This window comes from Neltuma alba, unplaced genomic scaffold (genome assembly GCF_004799145.2).
Source record: "Neltuma alba isolate B1F8T4 unplaced genomic scaffold, ASM479914v2 tig00007017_pilon, whole genome shotgun sequence".
Classification (NCBI taxonomy): domain Eukaryota; kingdom Viridiplantae; phylum Streptophyta; class Magnoliopsida; order Fabales; family Fabaceae; genus Neltuma; species Neltuma alba.
In genome coordinates this window covers 60748-84653 of record NW_021634650.1, presented here as the reverse complement: position 1 = coordinate 84653, position 23906 = coordinate 60748, and the positions used below count along the sequence as shown (strand labels likewise).

Sequence of the window (23906 nt, the reverse complement as noted above, 5' to 3'; positions counted from 1 at the left end):
GAGCCACATATAGCACTAAACTTCCTGGTAAGAAACCAGAATTTGGAGAGCAGGGGACTAAGGCACCCTAAAGGAATTAAAAATCAATGAATCCATTATCGCTACAATTTTTGGTTGCAGGTGCCTGTGGATAGAAATTAGAGATAGCTGCATATATATATATATATGCAGTAGCTTAGTTTGGAGATTTTTCTAATGTTTATTTATTATTTTAATGGATGCTGGGCATGAGAACCAAAGGCCACTCACATTGAGAATAAACAATTCTTTTCATGCATTGTTGGAGGCTAGAAAGAATTAAAAAAATTGTTGGACCTGGAATTGTATTGTCACGCGATTCTTTTGTTATCCTTTGGGGTCATGTACTCATTCCGGCATCTCTTGGTTCTCAAAGTGTAAGGCATCGTGGTCAAGTTCCCTGTCCTTTGGCACACACGAGTGCTTCTCCTAACGGAATCACGTGCTGGCTGATGTTGGGACACTTCAGCATTAGGGTGCTGGCTGGTACTGCCTGCCGGTAACAGCATCCGTCTCTAGCCTTAATTCCATTTTCTCCTGTATTTCTGTATTTATGATGCATATATTGGCCAAATTCCATACCCTTTTATCCTGTCATTATGAAAACCGAAGAAATATCCGAAGGAAAATTCACATGCAAACTTGTAAGTGGCGCCCTCATCAAATCGCCTTCTTTGGTTTTCCTTCAACATGCGATCCACTGGATCATACCATAACAAAACATGATCTGTGCTCAGATACTCGAGGTAAATGAGTTTGTCGTCAACCCTGTAATAGATCTTTTCTTCTTCAAAGTGGAATTTTCTGCCAACTGGTGGTAAATAGTCTCTTGGCAATGCGGAAACAATACAATAAAAAGCGAAACCCAATAAATGGTCAAATGAAGCTGGTGCAAGTTCAATACTAATAGAACTCTTAGCAGTCTGAGAATATTTGAAGCCCCGTGGGATTGTGCTTCCAGGATAACAAACTCTAAACTCACTAGAGTTATGTATTGATTGCATCAGTAGGAAACTGAAGGTCTCCAGTGATTGGTATTCGTTGAGATAACAATAAATAGGGGAAGGTTGAAGTTCTGGTAAGGACCTAGGCCTCTTGCATCCACCCAAATCAATTTCTCTAAGTTCTGAAAGATGCTTGATGCTATCTGGCAAACTTTTAACGCTGCTTCCTCTTAGTGATAGAATCTTCAACAATGACATGGAACTAATATTGTCAGGGATCTCAGAAACCTCACAGTATCTCAACCTCAATTCTTCTAATGAACACCAGGCATCAAACAGAATGACTAATTTTGATTTGTCTATTCATCCTCCAAAACGATAAAGAGAGAATATTTTAAGAGATGTCAAGCAACTTAGCTCATTTACTTGAAAGCTCCTGAGGGGCCCACTGAGATATAGCTCTTCAAGTTTGTTGAACCGTCCAACTGGCAAGTTTAATGTTTTGATACCAGTATTACCCAAATGTAAACTTCTCATTTCTTCTGATGACAACAAAAATTTCTTGAGACCAATGCAGTATGTCAGCTTGAGTTCCTTGAGAGATTTCAAATAGTTATCCCCGTGAAGATTCTTTAATTTGGAGCAGCCCTCTAGATTCAAACAAATAAGTTTAGGAAGAGAGAAGATTGATGGATGAATACTGCATAAACTATTACAATATCCGAGGTCCATTATTTGAAGATTTTGTGCCCTGGAGAAATCAGGCAACTCCTTTAACTTGTGCGAATAGGCAAGATTTATTATCTTCATATTCATAAGATCCTGTGACAATTAAAAGAGAAAAGTTACCGAAAAAAGCCCTCATAATTCAATTAGACTAAACAATGAAACATGCATTAATACATAGCCATACCTGCACACCTTCCCATAGTTTTACGAGTTTGCTATCAAGCATGTGGATTTCAACAAGTTTGTCTACACAAAAACCTAGCGGTAGAGTCTTCAAAGGACAATGTCCCCAAAAACAAATATCTTAGTTTATTAGGAAGTGACTCTAGACCAAAAGGAAAAAGCACTTTACATTTGCCTTGAAAATTAAGACCAATCTTGAGAAATCTTAAATTACTCATTCTGCTAAAAGCGTCAACACTCAAGTGTATGTCACTTCTTAACTCATCTGGGTTCAATGCAATGCCTTCAATTATATCAGTTCCCTAAAACATAACAAAATTCAAATAACATATTAAACAAGTGGCGTGTAAAAAATCTCGAATGAAATAATTTAGTGAATGAAAAAGGAAGTTAAAGCATCCTTTATTTACCTTGTTATTTTCCAATATATCTTGAACTTCTTTTGTATCATTTAATCGACTTCGACTTTCAGGATACTCTCTGGATTCCTCACGAACTATTTCTTCAGCCATTTCTTGTAGCATATCATGAATTTCTACTCTATTGTGACTTGAAATGGTTATGAGTGCTTTATCCAGAAGCCTATCTATTCCAATGTCCACGTAGAGGTCATCATCACAAGCATCGAGCAACCTCATAATATCTTCTTTCTTTTCTCCCCTGAAGAAGAATGCAACATTTAAAAATATCCCCTTTTCTGATGTATCAAGTCCATCGTAGCTCACCCTCAACACAGTTTGAATTTCCCTATTTGGATATTTTCTCAATTTTTTAAGGGCACTCTCCCATGCTTTTGTATTTCTAGTGTTCAAATATGAACCCAAAACTTTTAATGCCAGAGGAAGACCTTTTGCATATTCAATTACCTGCATTGATAACTTTTCATATCCTTGTTTGGGATGGCCTTCCTTGAAAGCATGCCGGCAAAAAAGGTGAAGCGATTCGTCCTTGCTTAATTCTTTCACCTCATGTACTTCATGAACTCCTCCACTAATAAGAACATGCCTGTCTCTACTTGTTATGATGACTTTGCTACTTGGTCCCAACAAAAGATTTTCGTCAATAAGATATTGTAATTGACTGGGGTGGTCTACGTCATCAAGCACTAGAAGAACTCTTGTTCGATGTAGCCTCCTTTGAATATTAGGCATTCCATCGATTTTGAGAATACTTTCATCTTTTAGTAGTACTAAGAGAATTTCTTTAAGCAAACGAGTCAATCCAATCTTTTTTGATTCCTCTCTCACATTTGCTGCAAAGCAAGAACTATCAAATTGGTGGGAAAACTTATCAAATGTGGCACGAGCCAAGGTTGTTTTACCTATCCCTCCCTTACCCCAAATTCCAAGAACTCTGATTTTTTGTGAGTCATCTTTCATGAATGATTCAATAGTAGCCACATTTTCCTCAATTCCAATGAGGCCCTTTGGCTCAATTGTGTCTTTACCCTCTAGCTTTTTTGATACATCTTTAATTATTCCATCAATAAGATCAGATTCATTTCTGCCATGATAAAAGAAAAGAAAAATTTTTTTAAGAAAATCACACAGCACATTTTTAAGAATAATGTAATACAAGCCTCAATATAATTATCAATATTACATGTATGGATATAATTATGTTTAAAATTTTTATGGGGAAAATATATAATTCACAAACTATGACAAGATTTATCTAATAATTAATAGAAAGAGGGAAAAACTTACTGAAAATTTGAGGAATGATGATAACCAGATAAGTTTGCAGTTTCTTTCAAGACAGATCTCCAAACTCGCAACAAGTCGTCTTTAAACTTCTGCTCATGCTGAGCAAATGAATCTGCATAAGATCCTTCCTGATGCCTAACGTGTGATGGATCTATATTATAGAAAATTGGGATTACAATCTGATTATTGACTTGCTTGCATTCCATGATTTTCTCTAGCTCTTCTATGCACCACCTTGAAGAAGCATAGTCTTTTGAGAATATCACCAACGCAATTCTTGATCTTTCTATTGCTTCCAAAAGTGCAGATGATATTTCATCTCCTCTTTCTAACCTCTCATCCTCATACACATCTATCCCTTTTAGTCGTAATTGCTTTGTCAAATGGCTAAGAAATCCACGTCTAATGTCTGAACCTCTAAAACTAACAAAAACATCATATTTTTCCTGCCGAACTTCGGAAGAAGTTGTAAAAGTTGCCATTACTGGACATAAAAAAAAGCCATGGGTGTCAATTATTCCTAATAAGTTTGATGCTAATCTCTGCCCTCAAGTTTCCGTCTATAACATTCTAATAAACATATAACTGTTTAAATATTAATGTCTACTCCCATGTGAGTTTAATTTGTATCTGGCATGGCGATGGCGAAAAAGAAAATGAAAGCAACTAGCATGGGCGGCTTGGATATAGTTAAAGCTGGTTTCACATCTAGAACATAATAAAGTGGGAAAAAACCATCAGTATGTGCCAAAAACCATTCTCAACGCTAGAAGAACAGGATAGCTCATTTACAATTGTAATTCAGACCAATAAACAGGAAATAAATGAAATAAAGGTAAATAACTCGGCGGAGAAAAGTTCTCCTCTAACAAAAAATAGTTGAGCATCTCAGAAGTAACAATACTACTAATTACAATCTGAAACGGGCTGAAGGACTTATTAGCTTAAACAAGCGGATCAGACTTCAAGGAACAAAATCTAAAATCCAGATATGAGCGTCCAGGCGTCATTGAACAGGCCAATATGCGAAGCGAAAGAATCAAAAGAATCAAAAGAAGATCATCATACCTGGATAGATCAAACCTTATTTCTGGCCAACTAAGAGTAAAAGTGATGTCTGGGTGGACAGCAATGCAGTTTTTAAGCGAAGAATGGAAGAAGGTTTCTGGGAAACTTCCTTATCAATACGAGGAGTGTTCGTTATTAGAAAGCAAGTTCAATAATTTAAGATGACAAATTGGCTTATGCTCGTTTTCTCCATTTGTCATGCTCCAAAAAGAAAATAAAAATCAAACAAATAGTTGATGTGTTGACTTGATTGCTTTATAGTCAAATGCTATCTTCTCTGGCTGCTAGTCCAGAGATTTTATGTTCGTATCCTAAGTATGTGGGCCATATTAAATGTCGCTACTAGGTACCTGTGATTTTATACAAATTAAAAATAACTAACCATTTTTTATTAATTTCAAAAAATTCCTTTAATTTATGTAAAATAATTAAAACTTCTCCATCCATCCTGTATTATTAAGAAAAATTAATAGATTTTTTTTTTGCGCTGTTTTATAATCACCATTCTCTATACAGATTTAAATAAACCGTCCTAAATTGCCCCCATTAAGATTATATGGTATAACACTTGTGTTGCAAAAATTTATTACTTTGATCATAGGTGGAACTGCAAGTTTTCTGATAATCATCTGCTTCTCGCATATTTTGTTAGAGACTAATATTACAATGGGTTATCCAAGTTGCCTCAACATTATCCTTGAATCACATTGGTGCCTGTTAAAAGCAGGAAAGACTTGTTCAATGATGTTCTCATTTATTCAAATTAAAGCACTACAAAAAAATTGACTTTCAGCGGCGACAAAAGTCGCCGCTGAAAGTACAAAAGTCACCGCCAAAAGTTTTTTGCGGCGACAAGTCGCCGCTGAAAAGTCGTTGCCGTAGCAGCCGTGGCTGAAAACTTTCAGTGGCGACTAAAAAGGTCGTCGTTAAAAGATACTTTCAGCGGCGACTTTTAGAAGTTTCAGCAGCGACAAATGTCGCTGCAGAAAACCCTTTCGGCTGCGACATTTGTCGCCGCTGAAAAGCGTTTCCGCGGCGACAAAAAAGTCGCCGCCGAAAGGGTTTTCTGCGGCGACTTTATTGTTGCCGCTGAAAGGCTTTTCAGCGGCGACAAATGTCGCCGCCGAAAGTGTTTTCTGCGGTGACTTTTTTGTCACCGCTGAAAGTAATGCCTAAGAAGAATTGGCTTTACCAATGCCACGTCATCACCGTCGGTGCGACGTCATCGTCTCCGGCCGCCACGTCAGCCTCCACGTCATCGCCATCGGCGGCCACGTCATCACCGCCGACCGCCACATCATCACTAGCCACCTCCACGTCATTGCCACGTCACTCCTCCTCGCCACGTCATCGTCTAAATATTTTCACCTTAAATGTGTCTTCTTCCAGGTTCGAACTCGTGACCGCCTCCCTTCGTGTCCAACCTTCTTGCCGCTGAGCCAGATTGAATTTGTTTATTAATATTGTAAAATAAAATATATATTATTATATTATACTTTCAGCGGCGACAAAAAAAGTCGCCGCTGAAGGTCCATTTTCGGCAATTTGTTTATTAATATTGTAAAATAAAATATATATTATTATATTATACTTTCAGCGGCGACAAAAAAAGTCGCCGCTAAAAGTCCACTTTCGGCGGCGACAAAAAAAGTCGCCACTGAAAGTCTACTTTCGGCGGCGACAAAAAAAGTCGCCGCTGAAGGTCCACTTTCGGCAATTTGTTTATTAATATTATAAAATAAAATATATATTATTATATTATACTTTCAGCGGCGACAAAAAAAGTCGCCGCTGAAGGTCCACTTTCAGCGGCGACACTTTTGTCGCCGCTGAAAGTCTTGGTTTCAATGGCGAACTTTCAGCGGCGACTAGAAAAGTCGCCGCTGAAAGTCCACTTTCGGCGGCGACACTTTTGTCACCACTGAAAGTTTTGGTTTCAGCGGCGACTTTTTGGTGTCGCCGCCGAAAGTGGACTTTCAGCGGCGACTTTTTTTGTCGCCGCCGAAAGTCGTCGCCTAAAGTCTATTTTTTTGTAGTGAAGTTGAGTGACACATTGGAAAATGATATCTATTCGAGAAACATACATTCCAATCTTTTTCCAATTATTTTTTTATATAACTAATTTTTCGTTAATTGCTCATTCCCTGGACTGTATTATATGAACTAGAGTTGTATTTTTCTTCGTTTTATATATAATTGACCATTTTATATATATAGACAAACGCACATATTTGATATAGAGACGGGGGGCGCATTCTTTTATACATGTTGACAAGAAACAGGACCTACTTTACCTAAAGACGACTAAGGAAGAAGAAGAACGCTGATTTCGGAGGGAAAACGGCATACCTTTAACTTTTAAAAGTTGATGATATTAATTAAAAATAACTTTTCAGAGAGAATGGTCTGCTTCTTTGGACAATTTGAATGCATAAAAATGATTTCCCTGTTTCACACTCACTATCAAAAAATAATTAAAATTGATTAGTTCATTGATTTATGATATTGGTGTTGGAGGATGATGTTGCTTTCCACCAGTAATTTGGGCACATACATTAAAGAAAAAGATGCTTTCACACCTATCAATTTAGTCTCTGTGTTTTGGGCAATAGTTTAGTAGGATTCATTATAGTTTTGGCCAGGAATAGGCTTCTTAATATAATTATACCTGACAATTTTTAATTAAGACCGTTTCCCTGTTTCACACGCTTGCTACTCAAACAAAAAGTTTTAATATTGAATCGTTTATTAATTATGTTTCTCGTTCACATTGACGAATGAAAACTAAACTTGGTTTATGATTTACTTGATGATAATTTTAATTTTTAATGGTATTTTTATGATTTTATCTCTGCAAACATGTCAAAACTTTTGATGCTCTTTGTAAGGAATGTTTTTACGTGCCCAACAATTCTTCAAAAAACAAAATCGTACAATGAATTTGATTTCTCAATTATTTCGTTATAAATTCCAGCAAAATACCGAGTTTAGCTTGGCTTACAGTGACAATGGTTAAGAAAACAACAATAATAATACAACTTTTTTATTTTTCACTGCGCGATGTCATGTTTTGTATTACTGTCATATGAGTAACCACACATTTATGTCCACTGTCCACAATTATATGACTCAAGTTTTTCGAAAAGAAAAAAAGATAATTAAATCATATCAATAAGATCACACATATCAAAATGGAACCACTCAATTTCTTTAAAAGATATTATTTTCATTCATTGTCCAATAAAATTATTAATACCTGAATTCATAAGTTATAAGATTAATGTCACCTTTAGTTTCTGAAATTTAACCTCATTTTATTTTTTATCTTTGAAGTTTAAAATCGGCGATTTGACAGACGAAAAACATTATTTCAGAGACAAAATATCTTTAAGCATACAAAATGAGATCAAATGTTAGAGATCAAAACTAAAATAAGGTCAAATTTGGTATTAACCCAAATTATATATAATATTTTTTCATAACTTGTTTGAGCATTCTTAACTTAATGCTCCTCATACCAGAGAATAACACAATCCGCGTTTAAAAGAATGCCTCTCATGCATAATCATGAAAGATGAAATTAATTGTGAGCAAGGGCATACGGAAGAAAAGGGAACAGAAGTTAAGACAAAGTATCTATACTGCTTCATGGTTGGAGTTTTGCTACCGAAGAAGTACCATTGAGGTTCTCTGAATAGAAACCTGCTCGTAGCAATAGGAGTTGAAAAGAAATTAAATTAGAGTCTAATTTTGAGTAAAAAAAAGGGGAAAAAGCATATCAATAGGAATAGACACAGAGAGCCTTCACTCTTCAGAATGAATAATATTTCAAGGAGGATAACAATTTCTATTCGATGTTCTCATAAAATCAGAGCACCAATCTCTTTCGTTGGCAATACTTTGTCATACCCAATCAAAATCTTGAGATCTCTTCCTTTTTGTACCCTTCTCCCACTCCAATTCCATTTGTTCAACTATTTTTTGACCGTTTGAGGCATATATTGGGCAAATTCCACACCGATTTGTTACGCTAAGTCTCTCACCATCAGTCACTAAACCAGTCTCTATATAATGTTCAACGTACAATGAAAAGCCAAACTTAGAAGTGACGCCCTTATGATCTTCTTCTCTTTTTTGAGTAGTTCCCTTTGATTTGCGTACAAAATGTTCTTGCCATAGCAAAATGTGATCCATACTCAATTCATTGCTTAGTCTGGATTCTGAATCTGCATTGTCTTTGATCTCTTCACCGTCACAGCTGAAGATCCCGTACAATGACATGGGTTCCTCCAAGTCCATGTCATACCGAGGAAGAATGCAGCAACAAATAAAACCCAATAAAGAAGCAGGCTCAAGTTCAACAGTAATGGAAAGTTCCTGCCGTTTGACTGCGTCTAAAGCACTTTGGAATTGTGTTTCCTGGGTAACAAACTCTAGCACCACAGAATTTGTTACGTATCACTCGCATCAGTGAGAAATGAGTAAATTCTGTGATGGCACCATTAGAAAATCCAAACTTCACACAATTTTCAAATGAAAATAAAAAATCAAGGGCGGATAGATTATTTTGCGGGGCAAATCACTCTAAAATTTTAGATAAGAAACATAATTATCAAAAAGTTTCATATCAAGTACGTAACATGACATGTTACAATGTAAAAAGTAACAAGCTCATTTGTTATTGAATTTTTTTTATGATTATATTTCTTCCTTATAATCTCATAATGATTTGTCCTTTTTTTTTAATGAAAATTGTTTGAACAAGGATTTGTTGACTTGATGACTTTTTATTTTTCCAAATACATCTAAGTTGCTTGTGCGAGTTTGACAAAATCTCAATTATTTCTGTATATGAATTATTCCGTGTGTGTTTAATATTCTTTCAATCCTAAATATAAGATCTATTTTATGGTATAATTTATACTACAAAACAAGTTTTATATTTAAAACAAAAGGAGTATTATGTAAGTTGACTAATATACAAGTAGTACATTGGTCAACTTATGTTTGCCAAAAAAAATACCACATCTGGTTTTTAATATAAGCATTAGTTGACTAATTTAAGTAGATTAAAAAAATCAGTTAAGTTAGTTATTTGTAATAAATATGTATTATCTTTTTTAAAATACCTTAACTAATCAAATCTATTGGCTAAAACTACCATTATTTTAAAGACTATCTTAGAAAAAAAAGATAAACATGATAAATAAAATGGATTGAGATCTTATATTTAAAATTAAAATAAAAATTAAACGAGCTTTTATTTTAAATACTGAAGCTAGTATTAGTCAACTTACATTTTATGTAGGTGCGGGTGACGTACAGGAAGGTTTTGGAATCATCCATTCACGCGCCAAACCATTGGAATCTGAAGACGTGCTGGTGAGATGATGAGGAGATCATGAGAAACATCGGTTGTTGAGAATATGCCCTTCTCTTTTTTTGGATGTCATCATGCGCGCGCGCGCGTGCTTGTGTCTATATATATATATATATATATATATATATATAGAGGTTGGCATAAATTTATGGGAGGCAAGGCTATATGTATAAAATCTATATAATATTTAAAAAAAAATTGAAAACTAGAGAGGTCGTGCCCCTACCATTCCTCTTTCCCTACCCACTAGACAACGTTGGATAACTGTTAAAAAATATATATAACTTTGATTATGTAAACTATCTCAATAACTCAGTCTCACTTTAAATCAGAACAACTGATGTAGTTTTTGTTATTTATAATTACTCAATATATCTTTATATAGTTTTTCATTCGGAACAATTTAGTCCTTATGATTCCATAACTCAATTGTTCTAAATCAGATTTGATGACTTGCTAAAGTCTGCAAACAAAAGCATGAAAGCCAAACAAAGACAAACATATAACCAGCGAGTTTGGTATATTTTATCCAAATGGCTCACAATCACATATCATTCTTGTCATTCCCACAGTAATAGTTTTTCCACCTGTGATAATATTGCAGATAAAGCAGAACGTAAACCTAAGCAAGAAAAATGAAGGTGATGATGGTTACATTCATGCCACACACCTCCATCCTCCTAGAGCTGTCAATGATGATAGTGACGTAATAATATCTGAAGTGATTCCTCATCGTATTACATCACATGTAAGAGTAATGGCTCATTTATTTTAATTTTTGGGTGATTATACTATATATTTTATTGTTTATTTTTAACTTCTTGGGAATCTTTTAAAACGGCGTATTAAAATGCCTTTTCTATATTGGTGCTTCTTTTGTCTTTTTCCTCTATTTCTCATGAACTTAAGTTTGATCTGTGTTTTCTTTTCTTGCTTAGTTAGTAAGGAGATCATCAAAGTATGAGCATCTTCCATGAAATTCGCTTTCCTTGTTGGAGTTAGTGTGTAAGTGTTATGTTGGTGTATCAAGTGGCACATTGCTGAAAAAAGCCGAAACATAAAGGTATAAATACTAATATTCACATGATAATTTTTAAATTAAGCATATATCATTCACAAAAGTGGTAGGATTAAATTAAAACAATTTATTTTGAAAGAAAATAAGAGATATAGACAAAAATTATATAAGTTGAGAATACTAATATAAGACCAAAGATGTATATGGGGGAGGGGGTTTAGATATAACCGGGGAAGCAGAAGCAACCATTAACAGGACGGAAACCAGATCAATAGGACAGAAACAAGCCATAACCCTTGATGGATTTCAGTTGGAACAGGGCTTATGTTGGCGTAAATGAAAAGTGCAAATATAAACATAATACTACCTCCAGTCCTAATTATAGTACTTCATTTGTAATTTACAAACAAGATCTTATAATCAGAACCAGAGATAGTATAAAAGTATTAATGCAGAGGAACAAGATCATGGTACATGCACAAAAGCTTAAGTGGCTACCTATCAAACCTTGTCTGCATGCGAACTAAGAGCAAAAGTGATGATCATAATGCCTGTGTGTAGGCAGCAGCAATCCAATTTATAAGCCTAATATCTGTAAATGTGGGCAAGGGATGGGGAAATCAAACTTGTGCAGATGATTACAAGGGGATAAGACTGCGAATCAGATTCAAGTGTAAAATTACTTCTCTTTTTGAGGATCCGAATATTTTAAATATAGAACTTATATCATTAATTTGCAAAATGTAAGAAAATTAATTATATTAATTATTTTTTTCATCTGTAATATAAAAACTAGTTGGGAAGCAGGATTTGGTCTTAAATACCGACCTTAATCTGTTCTATCTCTCAATACATATCATTTTTTTAAAACTAATTGACCTAACTTATAAAATTATATATGATCTAATATTGCATAAAGTATTTTAGAAAGATCATATCACATTTGTTATGTGTAATCAGCTAATTTAATTGAATTCCTTAATATATCCAAATTAATTAAATAACTTTTATACATTCTTTAATAGAAGTTGTGCTAATTTTTTTTCAAACTATCCTTTTAATTTTGTGCATTGTTGATTAATTATTCCTTTGAAGAATAAAATGTGTGCGAAATTTTTTAAACTACCTTTCATTACAAAAAAACTATCCAAGTTCAATCATGCATTCAGTTTCCTTAAAAATCAAAATTAATGAGAAATGGGAAGGAAAATATTTTCAGAAGAAAAAGACATTATTCGATTATTTATAGATAGGTGAACTGGTTATGCAAAGAACCCAAAAAAAAAAAAACTTTGATCATGTCGCTAAGATCTTAGTTACGAAGCAGTTATCTGCATTTATGTTAATGCAAATTTTTTGAACAAAAGATTGTTGAGTACTTGATGATGCCACTATTATATATTTATTTTTCCAAACACATCAAAATTGCAGTAGACGAAATATGAGATTTATTCTGAATTATGAAAATTTCTGACATTCGAATGCTGTTAGAATCTTGTTGGCATGATATAACGATTGTAAATGTCGATTTGGTCATTTTGTTGCATCTCATTCAAGCAAAACATTAGTAGAAATTTTTGTATATAGATGAAATGTAGCTCTGTAAAACTAGGATTAATATTTTGGGCTAAAAATTTTTATTTAATTTTTAATACTGTTTTATCTTCCAACTTCTCTTTACTAAAATTTTAAAACCTTACTTTTTTTCATTTTTTAAATTGAACTTATTAAAATTTTTCTTCCCATCCTCTCCATTTCTCTCATACCGCGCATAGGGTTAACGAAATCACTTTTTTTGTCCAGCTTTTGGATATGAAATTGGATGAAACCGATGGTGCTTGACAAAACGAGTTATGTAATACACTCTGTTTTTAAGGAACAAAGGACTTCTTTCGATCACCAGTGCAATATTTGTGGGAAAGATCAAGCACGAAGCAACAGGCCTCATTGTCTATGGGAAATGAGTATTTCTGATGCTATTCTTCTGTCAAACTCTCATTGTTATAAATAAGCACCATCGCAGTTGTAACTGCTTCCTCTTCATAAACAGAAAACAAAGATTATTTATAATTCACCCGCTTCCTTTGAGAAGAAAACCTGCTCATAACAAGTTAAAATGAAAAAAACAATCAATAATCAATATAATATCAATATGTTATTGAGGGCATAAATGCTGTGATTGAAAATAAAAGAATTTATTCTGTCATGGTATATGAGGTATCAATAATCCTATTCCCTCCCTAATTAAAGCTATAAGTTCAACTACACACTACAGTTGATAGTGAGCAGAAGCTAGCAATAAGAATTAATATATGAACTATACAACGTAAGAAGCTTTAAACAATGTCCTTACTCCCATATATATTCACAATTTTCGTAGTTTAAAAATAGAACATGGGGCTGAAGCCAAATAAATGGAACATGGAGGGGGGGAAAAAAAAGTGCAGCAGTATATTTACCATCAATTTGAAATTAAAATTTGAGTAGCCGTGAAGGACAAGGACAAGAATAGTTGAGCATTATCTTCATCTCGGACATTGATGGCAAGTGCTTTTGCTGAAGTTTGAGTTTACGGTGACACATCAATGCCTCCTTACCTTGACGTGCTTGTGTTCACAATTGGATTGGCCTACCTAATTGGCCAATATCATATAATATGTAAGTTAAACAGGTGAAATAGATGGCACCTATATATATGTCTTTACGTTCTAAATTTTATTCTGTACAAGGTTTGCCTATAATTCCAAAATGTGCATGAATACAACTCAGATTTATTTGAATTCTTTAACGCTGGCAAGGAGCGGAGGAAAAATTCACATAAAACATATAGAAATTGACTAGCTATAAAGAAACCAAAATACTTACTGTTATAAAGTAATTATACATTTATATCCAAAATGATACTATCGACTCAAGTTCTCTGAAAAGGAATCTGCATATAACAACAAATTAAAAGACAATCAGAGCCGATTTTAAAAAAGGAAAAGGAGAGAGTAAAATCACATATATCAAAATGTGGCCATTCTATTCCTTTAAAGGATAGTAATGAAGGCTTGTGGAAGATGATAGATGCTAGTTGCATCACATTCAATTCAAAACATCACAAACTTTAACGACATCACGGAGCTCAATGGATACAATACATGTATAGACAATATTTACTACCAGACGAACCATAGCACTCAACTTCTTTGTCCGAAAACAGAATTTGCAGAGCAGGGGACTACGGCATATTAATGGAAATAAAAATCAATTAGTCCATTATCTCTTCAATTTTTGATTGCACATGCCCCATGGATGGTAAATAGAGATAGTTGCATATATGCTAGAAAGAGTTGGAGATTCTCCTAATTTTGGCTACGAAGGCTGATTAAATTGAGATTCTACAACAAGGGAAATATCAGATTTGGATAAAAAATAAAAAAAAAAGGAGGTTAAAGCATATCTATAGGATTTGTACTTACACTATAGGAGAGGTTTCACCGTAATCAAAATAAGACATGCGGATGAAATGATGGTATAGCGCAGGAAATTACCCGCAAAAAAAATTCTCAAGCGTTTCTTTTGTTATCATTTTGGCCTCTCTTGGTTCTCAAAGAGTGGGCATCGCGCTCAAGTTCTCTGTGCCTCTGGCACACGAGTGCTTCTCCTAACTGAATCACGTGCTCATTGATGTTGTGATACTTCAGCATTAGGGTGCTGGCTGGTATTGCTTGTGACAGCATCCTTCTCCAGCCTTAGTTCCATTTTCTCTTACAATTCTGATGCATATATTGGTCAAAGTCCACACACTTTTATCAAGTGATCCAATCCATATATACCAGAAATAAAGCGATTTAAAACGGAGAAGTCACATGCAAACTTGTACGCGGCACCCTCACCCAATGTATGTTCAGTATTATTATAAGGACTATTTTGGAAAAAAAAAAAAAGATGAATATGGGAGATAAAATTGATTGAAACCTTATATTTAAGACCAAAATGAAAGTCAAACAAACTCTTATATTATATTGAGGACCAAACCCCCAACCAAAAAAAATGCATTTGGATAAAATAATGGTATAGTGCAGGAAATCACCCTTCTCCAGCTTTAATCCCATTTGTTGAATTTTCTCATGTAATTCTGATACCCAACCACACGAGAATCAAAGCGATCTCTGATGAAGAATTCACACACCAACTTTCAAGTAGCGCCCTCGCCAAATCGCGTTCCTTGGGTTTCCTTTAATATGCGATCCGTTGAATTATTCCATCCTTTATTAACTTGATCGTGGTCAAATTTACACATGAAATTGCATTATTTTGCTGAGACTAATATTACATTGAGTTATTTAAGCTACCCGAATATTTTCGCCATCCTTAAGTCATATTAATGTCATTCCTGCAAGAAGAATTTATTCTTCCGTTATGTATATCAACACTTAATATCATTCTTAGTCACCGAAATTTAATTTTATTTTGGTTTTGATCTCTGAAATTTAAAACCAATGATTTTGGTTCTTGAAATTTAACATTATTTTAGTTTTTCTTGAGCTGATTATTATTTTAGTTCTCTCTAAAATTTGAAGCCGCCAATTGTTCTAATCTTCAGAATTTGATCTCACTTTAATTTTTATCCTTAAAAAAAAACTGTTTCAAGGATTAAAAGTATTTAAGTGAACCAAAATGACATCAAATTTCAGGAAACAAATCCTCTGGTTTCAAATTTTAGATACCCAAACAAAAATTAGGTGAAATTTAGGACCAAAACTACTTATTTTAAATCTCAAGGATAAAAACTAAAATGAATTCAAATTTTAGATATTAAAAATTGGGCTAAAATATAAAAACTCTCCTGAGTTCCGGGTCAAATTAATAAGGATGTGACATCCTACGTAACATCCAACTTCTTGCCATTTGCATGAGTTAGTAATTTTATGATAATTATATACATATATATTTTTAAAGAAGGTTTAAATTGTCATTTTGTCATTAAAAAAAAAAATCCCTAATTTCTTTGCAGCTCCGTGCCGCAGGCCGCCATCAACCACAACGCCACCATCCTGGCAAAGAAAATACAGCCTTTTTCCACAAAATTAGAGTCCCATCTGGATCGCTTGTTCTCTAAACCAGAAAAATAGAAATTAAAATCATAAAACCAAAAACAGAAGTAACACAGCTATAAATGTTGCTGTGGTAAAATCGATGGGTGATTGACTGAAATCGGGATCGAAAAAAGCACAAAGACTAGACAATTGCAAATAGATGATTCCATGAGGACATGAACATTGATCCAATGCAGAACCCAGTACAGGCAACTAAAGAAAACACAAACACTTTGAAAATCAAAATGTTAATCTGCCCAACGAGAGGTTCTTTTTAAGAATTGAAAGTTGAGTTAGCCCGCAGTAAGGAGATAAAAGAGATGAGAGTTTGTTACTTTTAACCACAAATGGCATTCTAACCCTTCTATGAAAAATATATATAATTATATAAAATTATTAACCCATACGGATGCTATTTTTGATTTTATGTAGCATGCCACATCATCCTCATTAATCCAACATTCCGGTTTCCATCTGAGAATTATTAAATATAGGCGGCTTAAGGTAAAAAATCATAACATCAAGAATAATATTTGTTGACCAGAAACAGGACCTACTTTACATGAATTAGGGAAGTGCCTTTAATTTTCAAAAGTTGATAATATTAATTTCCTATGCTCTTTCTCACCCCGCGTGCTCTGCTCCGCCTTGGCTGGACTCGGGTCGAATCCTAAGTAGTTGGTTCTGTTGATATTAGGCCATCAGAGGTCCAGCTGATAGCAGTTTTTCATATCATTATGTTTTTACAAGGTATTTGAATAGAAACCAAACTATAATTTAAGAAGTGATTTTACGATATACAAAATAAATACAAAAAAGTGCCTTTTAGAAGCACTTCTTATGCCATCCAAACACTCCTTTACTTTCTATTTCCCGCAATGATTTAGTAGGATATTATTGTTTTGGCCAATAATCGGCTTCCTATGATATAATTATACCCGGCAATTTTAAATGAAATCACTTTCCCTGTTTCACACACTTGCTACCCACACAAAAAGTTTTAATACTTAATCGTTTATTAATTACGTTTCACATTCACAATGACAAATGAAAAATAAACTTGGTTTATGATTAACTTGATGGAAATTTCAATTTCCAATGTTGCTTTGTCAAAATTTGATATTCCCTTTTCAAGGATTCATTCCCCATAATGTGTCCATGAATCCTTCAAAAATTATAGTAGAATTAATTTAATTTCTTAATTACTCCTCCGGTCCTAAATATAAGACCATTTTTATAATATAAATTACATTATTAAAACGGTTTTATATTTAGGACCGGAGAAATATTTTGCTATAAATTGCAGCAAAGTACTCACTTTAGTTTCGCTTGTAGTGACAAGGGGTAAGAAAACAAGAAGAATAATACGGTTTTTTTTATTGCATACTGTCATGTTTTCATTTTGGCCTTCTCAAAGACTCGAGAGTCAAAAATCAAAAGGACTTGAGAAATTGACAACTAATAAATATCCATAAAATTTATTTAAAAATAATGTTCACTTAAACAAAGCCAATAAACAAAGAAATAGGTGAAATTGACGATCAATGAACTCATGAAAGCAATTTTTTGGAAGTGCAATGGCGATACAGTACTAGCTTCATAGGCTTTCCTTGATCTTTATATATAAATACATCATTTTTTTTTATCTCTAGTTTTTGGATATGAAATGGGACAAAACCCGTGTTACCAGAAACAATCAGTGACAGTGGTTGATTCTGTTGAAAGGAAAAACAGAGACTTTATTCGATCATCATACAACAAGGAATTCATTACGCCGCTCTGAGATACAACAAACAGATTTGATGATTTTATCACCTGTTAGTGGTGAGAAAGATAAAATGAAGATTACTTCTGAACAAATATAATATCTGATTTGACAAAAAAATTTTGAGTAGAAAAAATCAGTTCACTTTCTGAAGTCAACAAACCAAAGCATAAAAGCCAAAGATAAACAGAACCACCAAGTTTGGCATATTATCCAAATGGCTCACAATCGCATATCATTCTTGTCATTCCCACACTGTAATAGTTTCCACCTGTGATACTGCAGACGAAGCAGAACCAAATTACCAGGAAAAAGACAAGAAACAACACCTTAATTAACAACTCAAATGGTTCAGAGCTCTTCACTTGTTGGCCAACTGGTAAAATGAAGCTGATGATTGTTACATTCATGTCGCACGCCTCGATCCTCCTGGACCTGTCGGTGATGAAAAACAGGCTTCACATGCTCTGTTCATAATTGGATTGGTCCACCGAACCAATATTATGTGATATGCAAAGTTAAACAGGTGAAATACTCTTCTAATCCTAAATATAAGACTCTTTTTGTAATGTTATTTATACTACAAAAAGAGTCTTATATTTGTCCTAAATATAAGACCTTTTTGTAATGTAATTTACACTACAAAAAAGGTCTTATATTTAGGACCGGAATAGTACATATTATATATGGCATCTATATTTCTTTTCATTCTAAGTTTTATTCTGCACAAGGGTTGTCTCTAATTCCAAGATGTGCACGAATGCAATTCAGACTTATATGATATCGTTAACATTAGTGAAGAGCAGAGCAAAAAATCACATGGACCTTGGAAATTGACCAGCTATGAAGAAGACCAAAATACTTACTGTTATACATTGTTAATATCTACATGCATACATAATATTTACTAACAGTCGAGCCAGGCATACTAAAGGAATTAAAAATCAATGAATCCATTATCTCTACAATTTTTGGTTGCACATGCCTGTGGATAGAAATTGGAGATGGTTGCATATACATGTAGTAGCTTAGTTTGGAGATTTTTCTAATGTTTATTTATTATTTTAATGGATGCTGGGCATGAGACCCAAAGGCCAATCACAATGAGAATAAAGAATTCTTTTCATACATAGATAGAGGCCATAAAGAATTAAAAAAAATTATTGGACCTGGAATTGCATTATCGAGCGATTCGTTTGTTGTCCTTTGGGGCCGTGCGCTCATTTCGGCCTCTCTTCGTTCTCAAAGAGTACGGCATCATGGTCAAGTTCCCTGTCTTCTGGCGCACACGAGTGCTTCTCCTAACGAAATAATGTGCTGGCTGATGTTGGGACACTTCAGCATTAGGGTGCTGGCTGGTACTGCCTGTAACAGCATCTGTCTCTAGCCTTAATTCCATTTTCTCCTGTAATTCTGATGCGTATATTAGCCAAATTGCACAACTTTTTATCCCGTCATTAAATTCATCCGCAAGACGACCGGAGAAATCTTCGTAGAAGAATTCACATGCAAACTTGTAAGTGGCGCCCTCATCAAATCGCCTTCTTTGGTTTTCCTTCAACATGCGATCCACTGGATCATACCATAACAAAACATGATCTGTACTCCAATCCTCAAGGATTATGTTGCTGTCACTACTGTAATAGATCTTTTCATCTTCAAGGTGGACTTTTCTGTGAACTCTTGGTATCGTCGATGAGGAAAGAATACAACAAGAAGCGAAACCCAATAAATGGTCAGAAGAAGTTGGTGCAAGCTCAATACTAATGGACCTCTTAGCGGTCTGAGAATATTTGAAGCCCCCTGGGATTGTGCTTCCGGGATAACAAACTCTAACCTCACTAGAGTTATGTATTGCTCGCGTTAGTGGGAAACCGAAGGTCTCTAGTGATTGGCATTCGTTGAGACAACAATGAGTAAGGGAAGGTGGAAGTTCTGGTAAGGATCTAAGCCTCTTGCAATTACCCAAATCAATTTTTCTGAGCTCTGAAAGATGCTTGATGCTATCTGGCAAACTCTTAACACTGCTTCCTCGTAGTGATAGAATCTTCAACAATGACATGGCACTGATATTGTCAGGGATCTCAGAAACCCCACAGCCCATCAACCTTAGTTCTTCTAACGAACGCCAGGCATCAAACAGAATGACTAATTTTGATTTGTCTATTTCTCCTTCAAAACCATTAAGAGAGAATACTTTAAGAGATGTCAAGCAACTTAGCGCATTTACTTCAACGCTCGTGAGATGCCTTCTCATTTCTTCTGATGACAACAAAAATTCCTCGGGAGCATAGCAGAACGTCAGTGTGACTTCCTTGAGAGATTTCACATGGTTATCCCTGTGAAGACTCTTTAATATCTTGCACCCCTGTAGATTCAAAGAAACAAGTTTAGGAAGAGAGAAGATTGATGGATGAATACTGCATAAACTTCCACAATAGCTGAGGTTCACTATTTCAAGATTTTGTGCCGTGGAGAAATCAGGCAACTCCTTTAACTTCGAGCGGGCAAGATTTATTTTCTTCAAATTCGTAAGATCCTGTGACAATTAAAAGAGAAAAGTTACCAAAAAAGCCCTCATAATTCAATTAGACTAAACAATGAAACATGCATTAATATATAGCCATACCTGCACACCGTCCCATAGTTTTACGACTTTGCTACAAGGCATTTGGATTTCAACAAGATTCTTTGCACATAAACCAAGCGGTAGAGTCTCCAATGGACAACGTTTCCAACAAAAATATCTTAGTTTATCAGGAAGTGACTCTAGACCAAAAGGACAAAGCACTTGATGTTCGTCTAGAAAATAAAAACCAATCTTGAGAAATTTTAAATTACTCATCCTACTAAAGCCGTCAGCACTCAGGCGCATGTTGCTTTTTAACTCACATGGGTTCAATGCGATGCCTTCAATTATATCAGTTCCCTAGAACATAACAAAATTCAAATAATATATTAAACAAGTGGCGTGTAAAAATTCTTTTAATGAAATAATTTAATAAATAAAAAATGAAGTTAAAGCATCCTTTATTTACCTTATTATTTTCCAATATATCTTGAACTTCTTTTGCATCATTTAATCGACTTCGACTTTCAGGGTGCTCTCTAGATTCCTCACGAACTATTTCTTCAGCCATTTCTTGTAGCATATCATGAATTTCTATTCTGCTGTCACTTGAACTAGTTATGAGTGCTTTATCTAGAAGCCTATCTATTCCAATATCCACATAGAGGTCATCGTTACAAGAATCTAGTACCCTAATAATATCTTCTTTCTTTCCTCCCCTGAAGAAGAATGCAATATGTAGAAATATCCTCTTTTCTGTTTTCTCAAGTCCATCATAGCTCACCCTCAATACAGTTTGAATTTCTGCATGGGGATACTTTCTCAATTTTTTAAGGGCACTCTCCCATGCTTTTGTATTTCTAGAGTTCAAATATGAGCCCAAAACTTTTAATGCCAGAGGAAGACCTTTTGCATATTCAATTACCTGCATTGATAACTTTTCATATCCTTGTTTCGGATGGCCTTGCTTGAAAGCATGTTGGCAGAAAAGTTGAAGCGATTCTTCCTTGCTTAATTCTTTCACCTCATGTACTTCATGAACTCCTCCACTAATAAGAACATGCCTGTCTCTACTTGTTATGATGACTTTGCTGCTTGGTCCCAAGGAAATATTTTGGTCAATAAGATATTGTAATTGACTGGAGGTGTCTACATCATCAAGAACTAGAAGAACTCTTGTTCTACGTAGCCTCCTTTGAACATTAGGCATTCCAACCATTGTGAGCTTTTCTTCGTCTAGTAGAACAGAGAGAATTTTTTCAAGCAAACAATTCGTTCCAATCGTTTTTGATTTCTCTCTCACATTTTCGACAAAGCAAGACCTATCAAATCGGTGGTAAAAGTTATCAAATGCGGCATGAGCTAAGGTGGTTTTGCCTATTCCTCCTTTACCCCAAATTCCAAAAACTCTAACTTCATGTGATTCATCTTTCATAAATAATTCAATAGGAGTCAAATTTTTCTCAACTCCAATATGTTCCATTGGCTCCACTGTGTCTTTACCTTTACCTTCTAGCTTTTTGCATACCTCTTTGATTATTTCATCAATAAGATCAGATTCATCCCTGAAGGGTTAAAAGAAAGAAGTTGTTTTTCAAAAAAACAAAAATCACACAGTACATTGTTAAAAATCATAAATGCATAGATTTAATTATCAATAATATAAGCATTAGATATAATTATTTTTAAATGTCTACGGGAAAAATATATAATTCATAAACTGTGGCAAGATTTATCTAATAATAAATAGAAAGAGGAAACATCTTACTGAAAATTTGAGGAATTATGATAACCAAATATGTCTGCAGTTTCTTTCAAGACTGATCTCCAATCTTGCAACTTCCTTGAATCAACTTTGCAGTTACGATGCTGAACAAATGCATCTTCATAAGATCCTTTTTGATGCCTAACATGTGATGGATCTATATCATAGAAAACTGGAATTACAGTCTGGCTATGGTCTCGCCTGCATTCCATGATTTTCACTAGCTCTTCTAAGCACCACCTTGAAGAAGCATAGTTTTCTGAGAATATCACCAGCGCAATTCTTGATCTTTCTATTGCTTCCGAAAGTGCAGGTGATATTGTATCTCCTCTCTCTGCCGTCTCATCAACATAAACCTCTATCCCCTTTTGTCGAAACTGCTTTCTCAAATGGCTAACAAATCTACGTCTGGTGTCTGGACCTCTAAAACTTACAAAAACATCGTATTTTTCCTGCCGAACGCTGGGAGAAGTCGTAAAAGTTGCCATTACTGGATATAGACAAAAACCATAGGGTGTTAATTATTCCTAATAAATTTGATGCTAATCTCTCCCCTCAAGCTCCCGTTTATAACATTCTAATAAACATATAACTGCTCAAATATTATATGTCTACTCCCAAGTGAATTCAATTTCTATCTAGCACGGCGATGCCAACGCGAGAAGAACAGGATAGCTCATTAACAATTATAATTCAGACCAATAAACAGGAAATAAATGAAATAAAGGTAAGTAACTAGGCGGAGAAAAGTTCAAAGTTCTCCTCTCACAAACAATAATTGAGCATCTCAGAAGTACCAATACTAATTATAATCTGAAATGGGTTGAAGGACTTAGTAGCTAAACCTAAAACAAGTGGATCAGATTTCAGGGAACAAGATCTAAAATCCAGATGTGAGCGTCCCCGTTGTCATTGAGACTATTTTATCAAGATTAATTGGATGAGAGAGAAATTCAGAATATATGATGAAGATTGACTATCCCACAGAAACTTTTATTTAAAATTTAATATGATGTAGATCCTACTTCATCATAAAATTCGAACAGGTGGAAATGGACGATGGTGAAACAGAGCAAGAACCAAGAACACAATCATAAGGAACATTATGGCTCTTCCTGATACGTATGTACATATGCATGATTAGTTCGAATATATAAATTTTACAGACGAGGAAGAAGATCATCATGCCTGGATAGATCTAACCTTATTTCTGGCAAACTAAGAGCAAAAGTGATGTCTGAGTAGACAGCAGTGCAGTTTTTAAGCGAAGAAAGTGGTTTTTGGGAAACTTTCTGATCATAACTGGAGGGATCAAACCTTCTGTGCTCTTGCTGGAAGAATAGAAGCCGAGATAGAAAGCGGCGACCCCAATGGCTACGGAAGAGAGGCCACACCCACAAGTAATTCAGTCTCCTGTGCCTCGAAGAACTCCATGCTCCAGTCCTTCTAGTGATTGATAACATAGGAAAAAATCAACACATCTTAGTCAAACATATACATCTTACATAAGGAATGAGAAACGAGACCATCGTCCTTGGATGGATCAAACCTCTTCTGGCAAACTCAGATCAATAGTGATGATGTCTGTGTGAACTACAGCAATCCAATTTATATATGTGAAGAATTGAAGGTTTCTGGGAAACTTCCTTATCAATACGCGGGGAGTTTTGGTTAAAG

At 34.7% G+C, this 23906-nt stretch overlaps 2 protein-coding genes across 2 annotated transcripts; both read right to left on the bottom strand.

Annotated features, from left to right (window-relative positions):
• Nucleotides 1–409: 409 nt before the first annotated feature.
• Nucleotides 410–4062, bottom strand: LOC114751682 (TMV resistance protein N-like). The gene is made up of 5 exons (XM_028940350.1): nt 3581–4062; nt 2285–3377; nt 2089–2176; nt 661–1276; nt 410–563 (listed from the first exon to the last, which is right to left on the bottom strand). The coding sequence occupies exons 1-5, from the start codon at nt 4060–4062 to the stop codon at nt 410–412; spliced, it is 2433 nt and encodes an 810-aa protein (XP_028796183.1).
• A 15013-nt stretch (nt 4063–19075) lies between these two features.
• Nucleotides 19076–22717, bottom strand: LOC114751681 (TMV resistance protein N-like). Its single transcript, XM_028940348.1, has 5 exons — nt 22233–22717; nt 20934–22029; nt 20788–20824; nt 20525–20697; nt 19076–20434 (listed from the first exon to the last, which is right to left on the bottom strand). Exons 1-5 carry the CDS (start codon nt 22715–22717, stop codon nt 19076–19078), a joined length of 3150 nt encoding a protein of 1049 aa, XP_028796181.1.
• Nucleotides 22718–23906: the final 1189 nt, after the last annotated feature.

What these genes read in the sequence shown, in the direction of transcription:
- LOC114751681 (XM_028940348.1), bottom strand. Translation starts at nt 22,717, where the DNA reads ATGGCAACTTTTACGACTTCTCCCAGCGTTCGGCAGGAAAAATACGAT. An exon ending in CATAATTCCTCAAATTTTCA is followed by an intron (nt 22,030 to 22,232) that starts GTAAGATGTTTC and finishes TTAACCCTTCAG; the next exon opens with GGATGAATCTGATCTTATTG. An exon ending in AACTATGGGACGGTGTGCAG is followed by an intron (nt 20,435 to 20,524) that starts GTATGGCTATAT and finishes TAATTGTCACAG; the next exon opens with GATCTTACGAATTTGAAGAA.
- LOC114751682 (XM_028940350.1), bottom strand. Translation starts at nt 4,062, where the DNA reads ATGGCAACTTTTACAACTTCTTCCGAAGTTCGGCAGGAAAAATATGAT. An exon ending in ATATATTGGAAAATAACAAG is followed by an intron (nt 2,177 to 2,284) that starts GTAAATAAAGGA and finishes GTTATGTTTTAG; the next exon opens with GGAACTGATATAATTGAAGG. An exon ending in TGACGCTTTTAGCAGAATGA is followed by an intron (nt 1,277 to 2,088) that starts GTAATTTAAGAT and finishes GGTGTTCATTAG; the next exon opens with AAGAATTGAGGTTGAGATAC.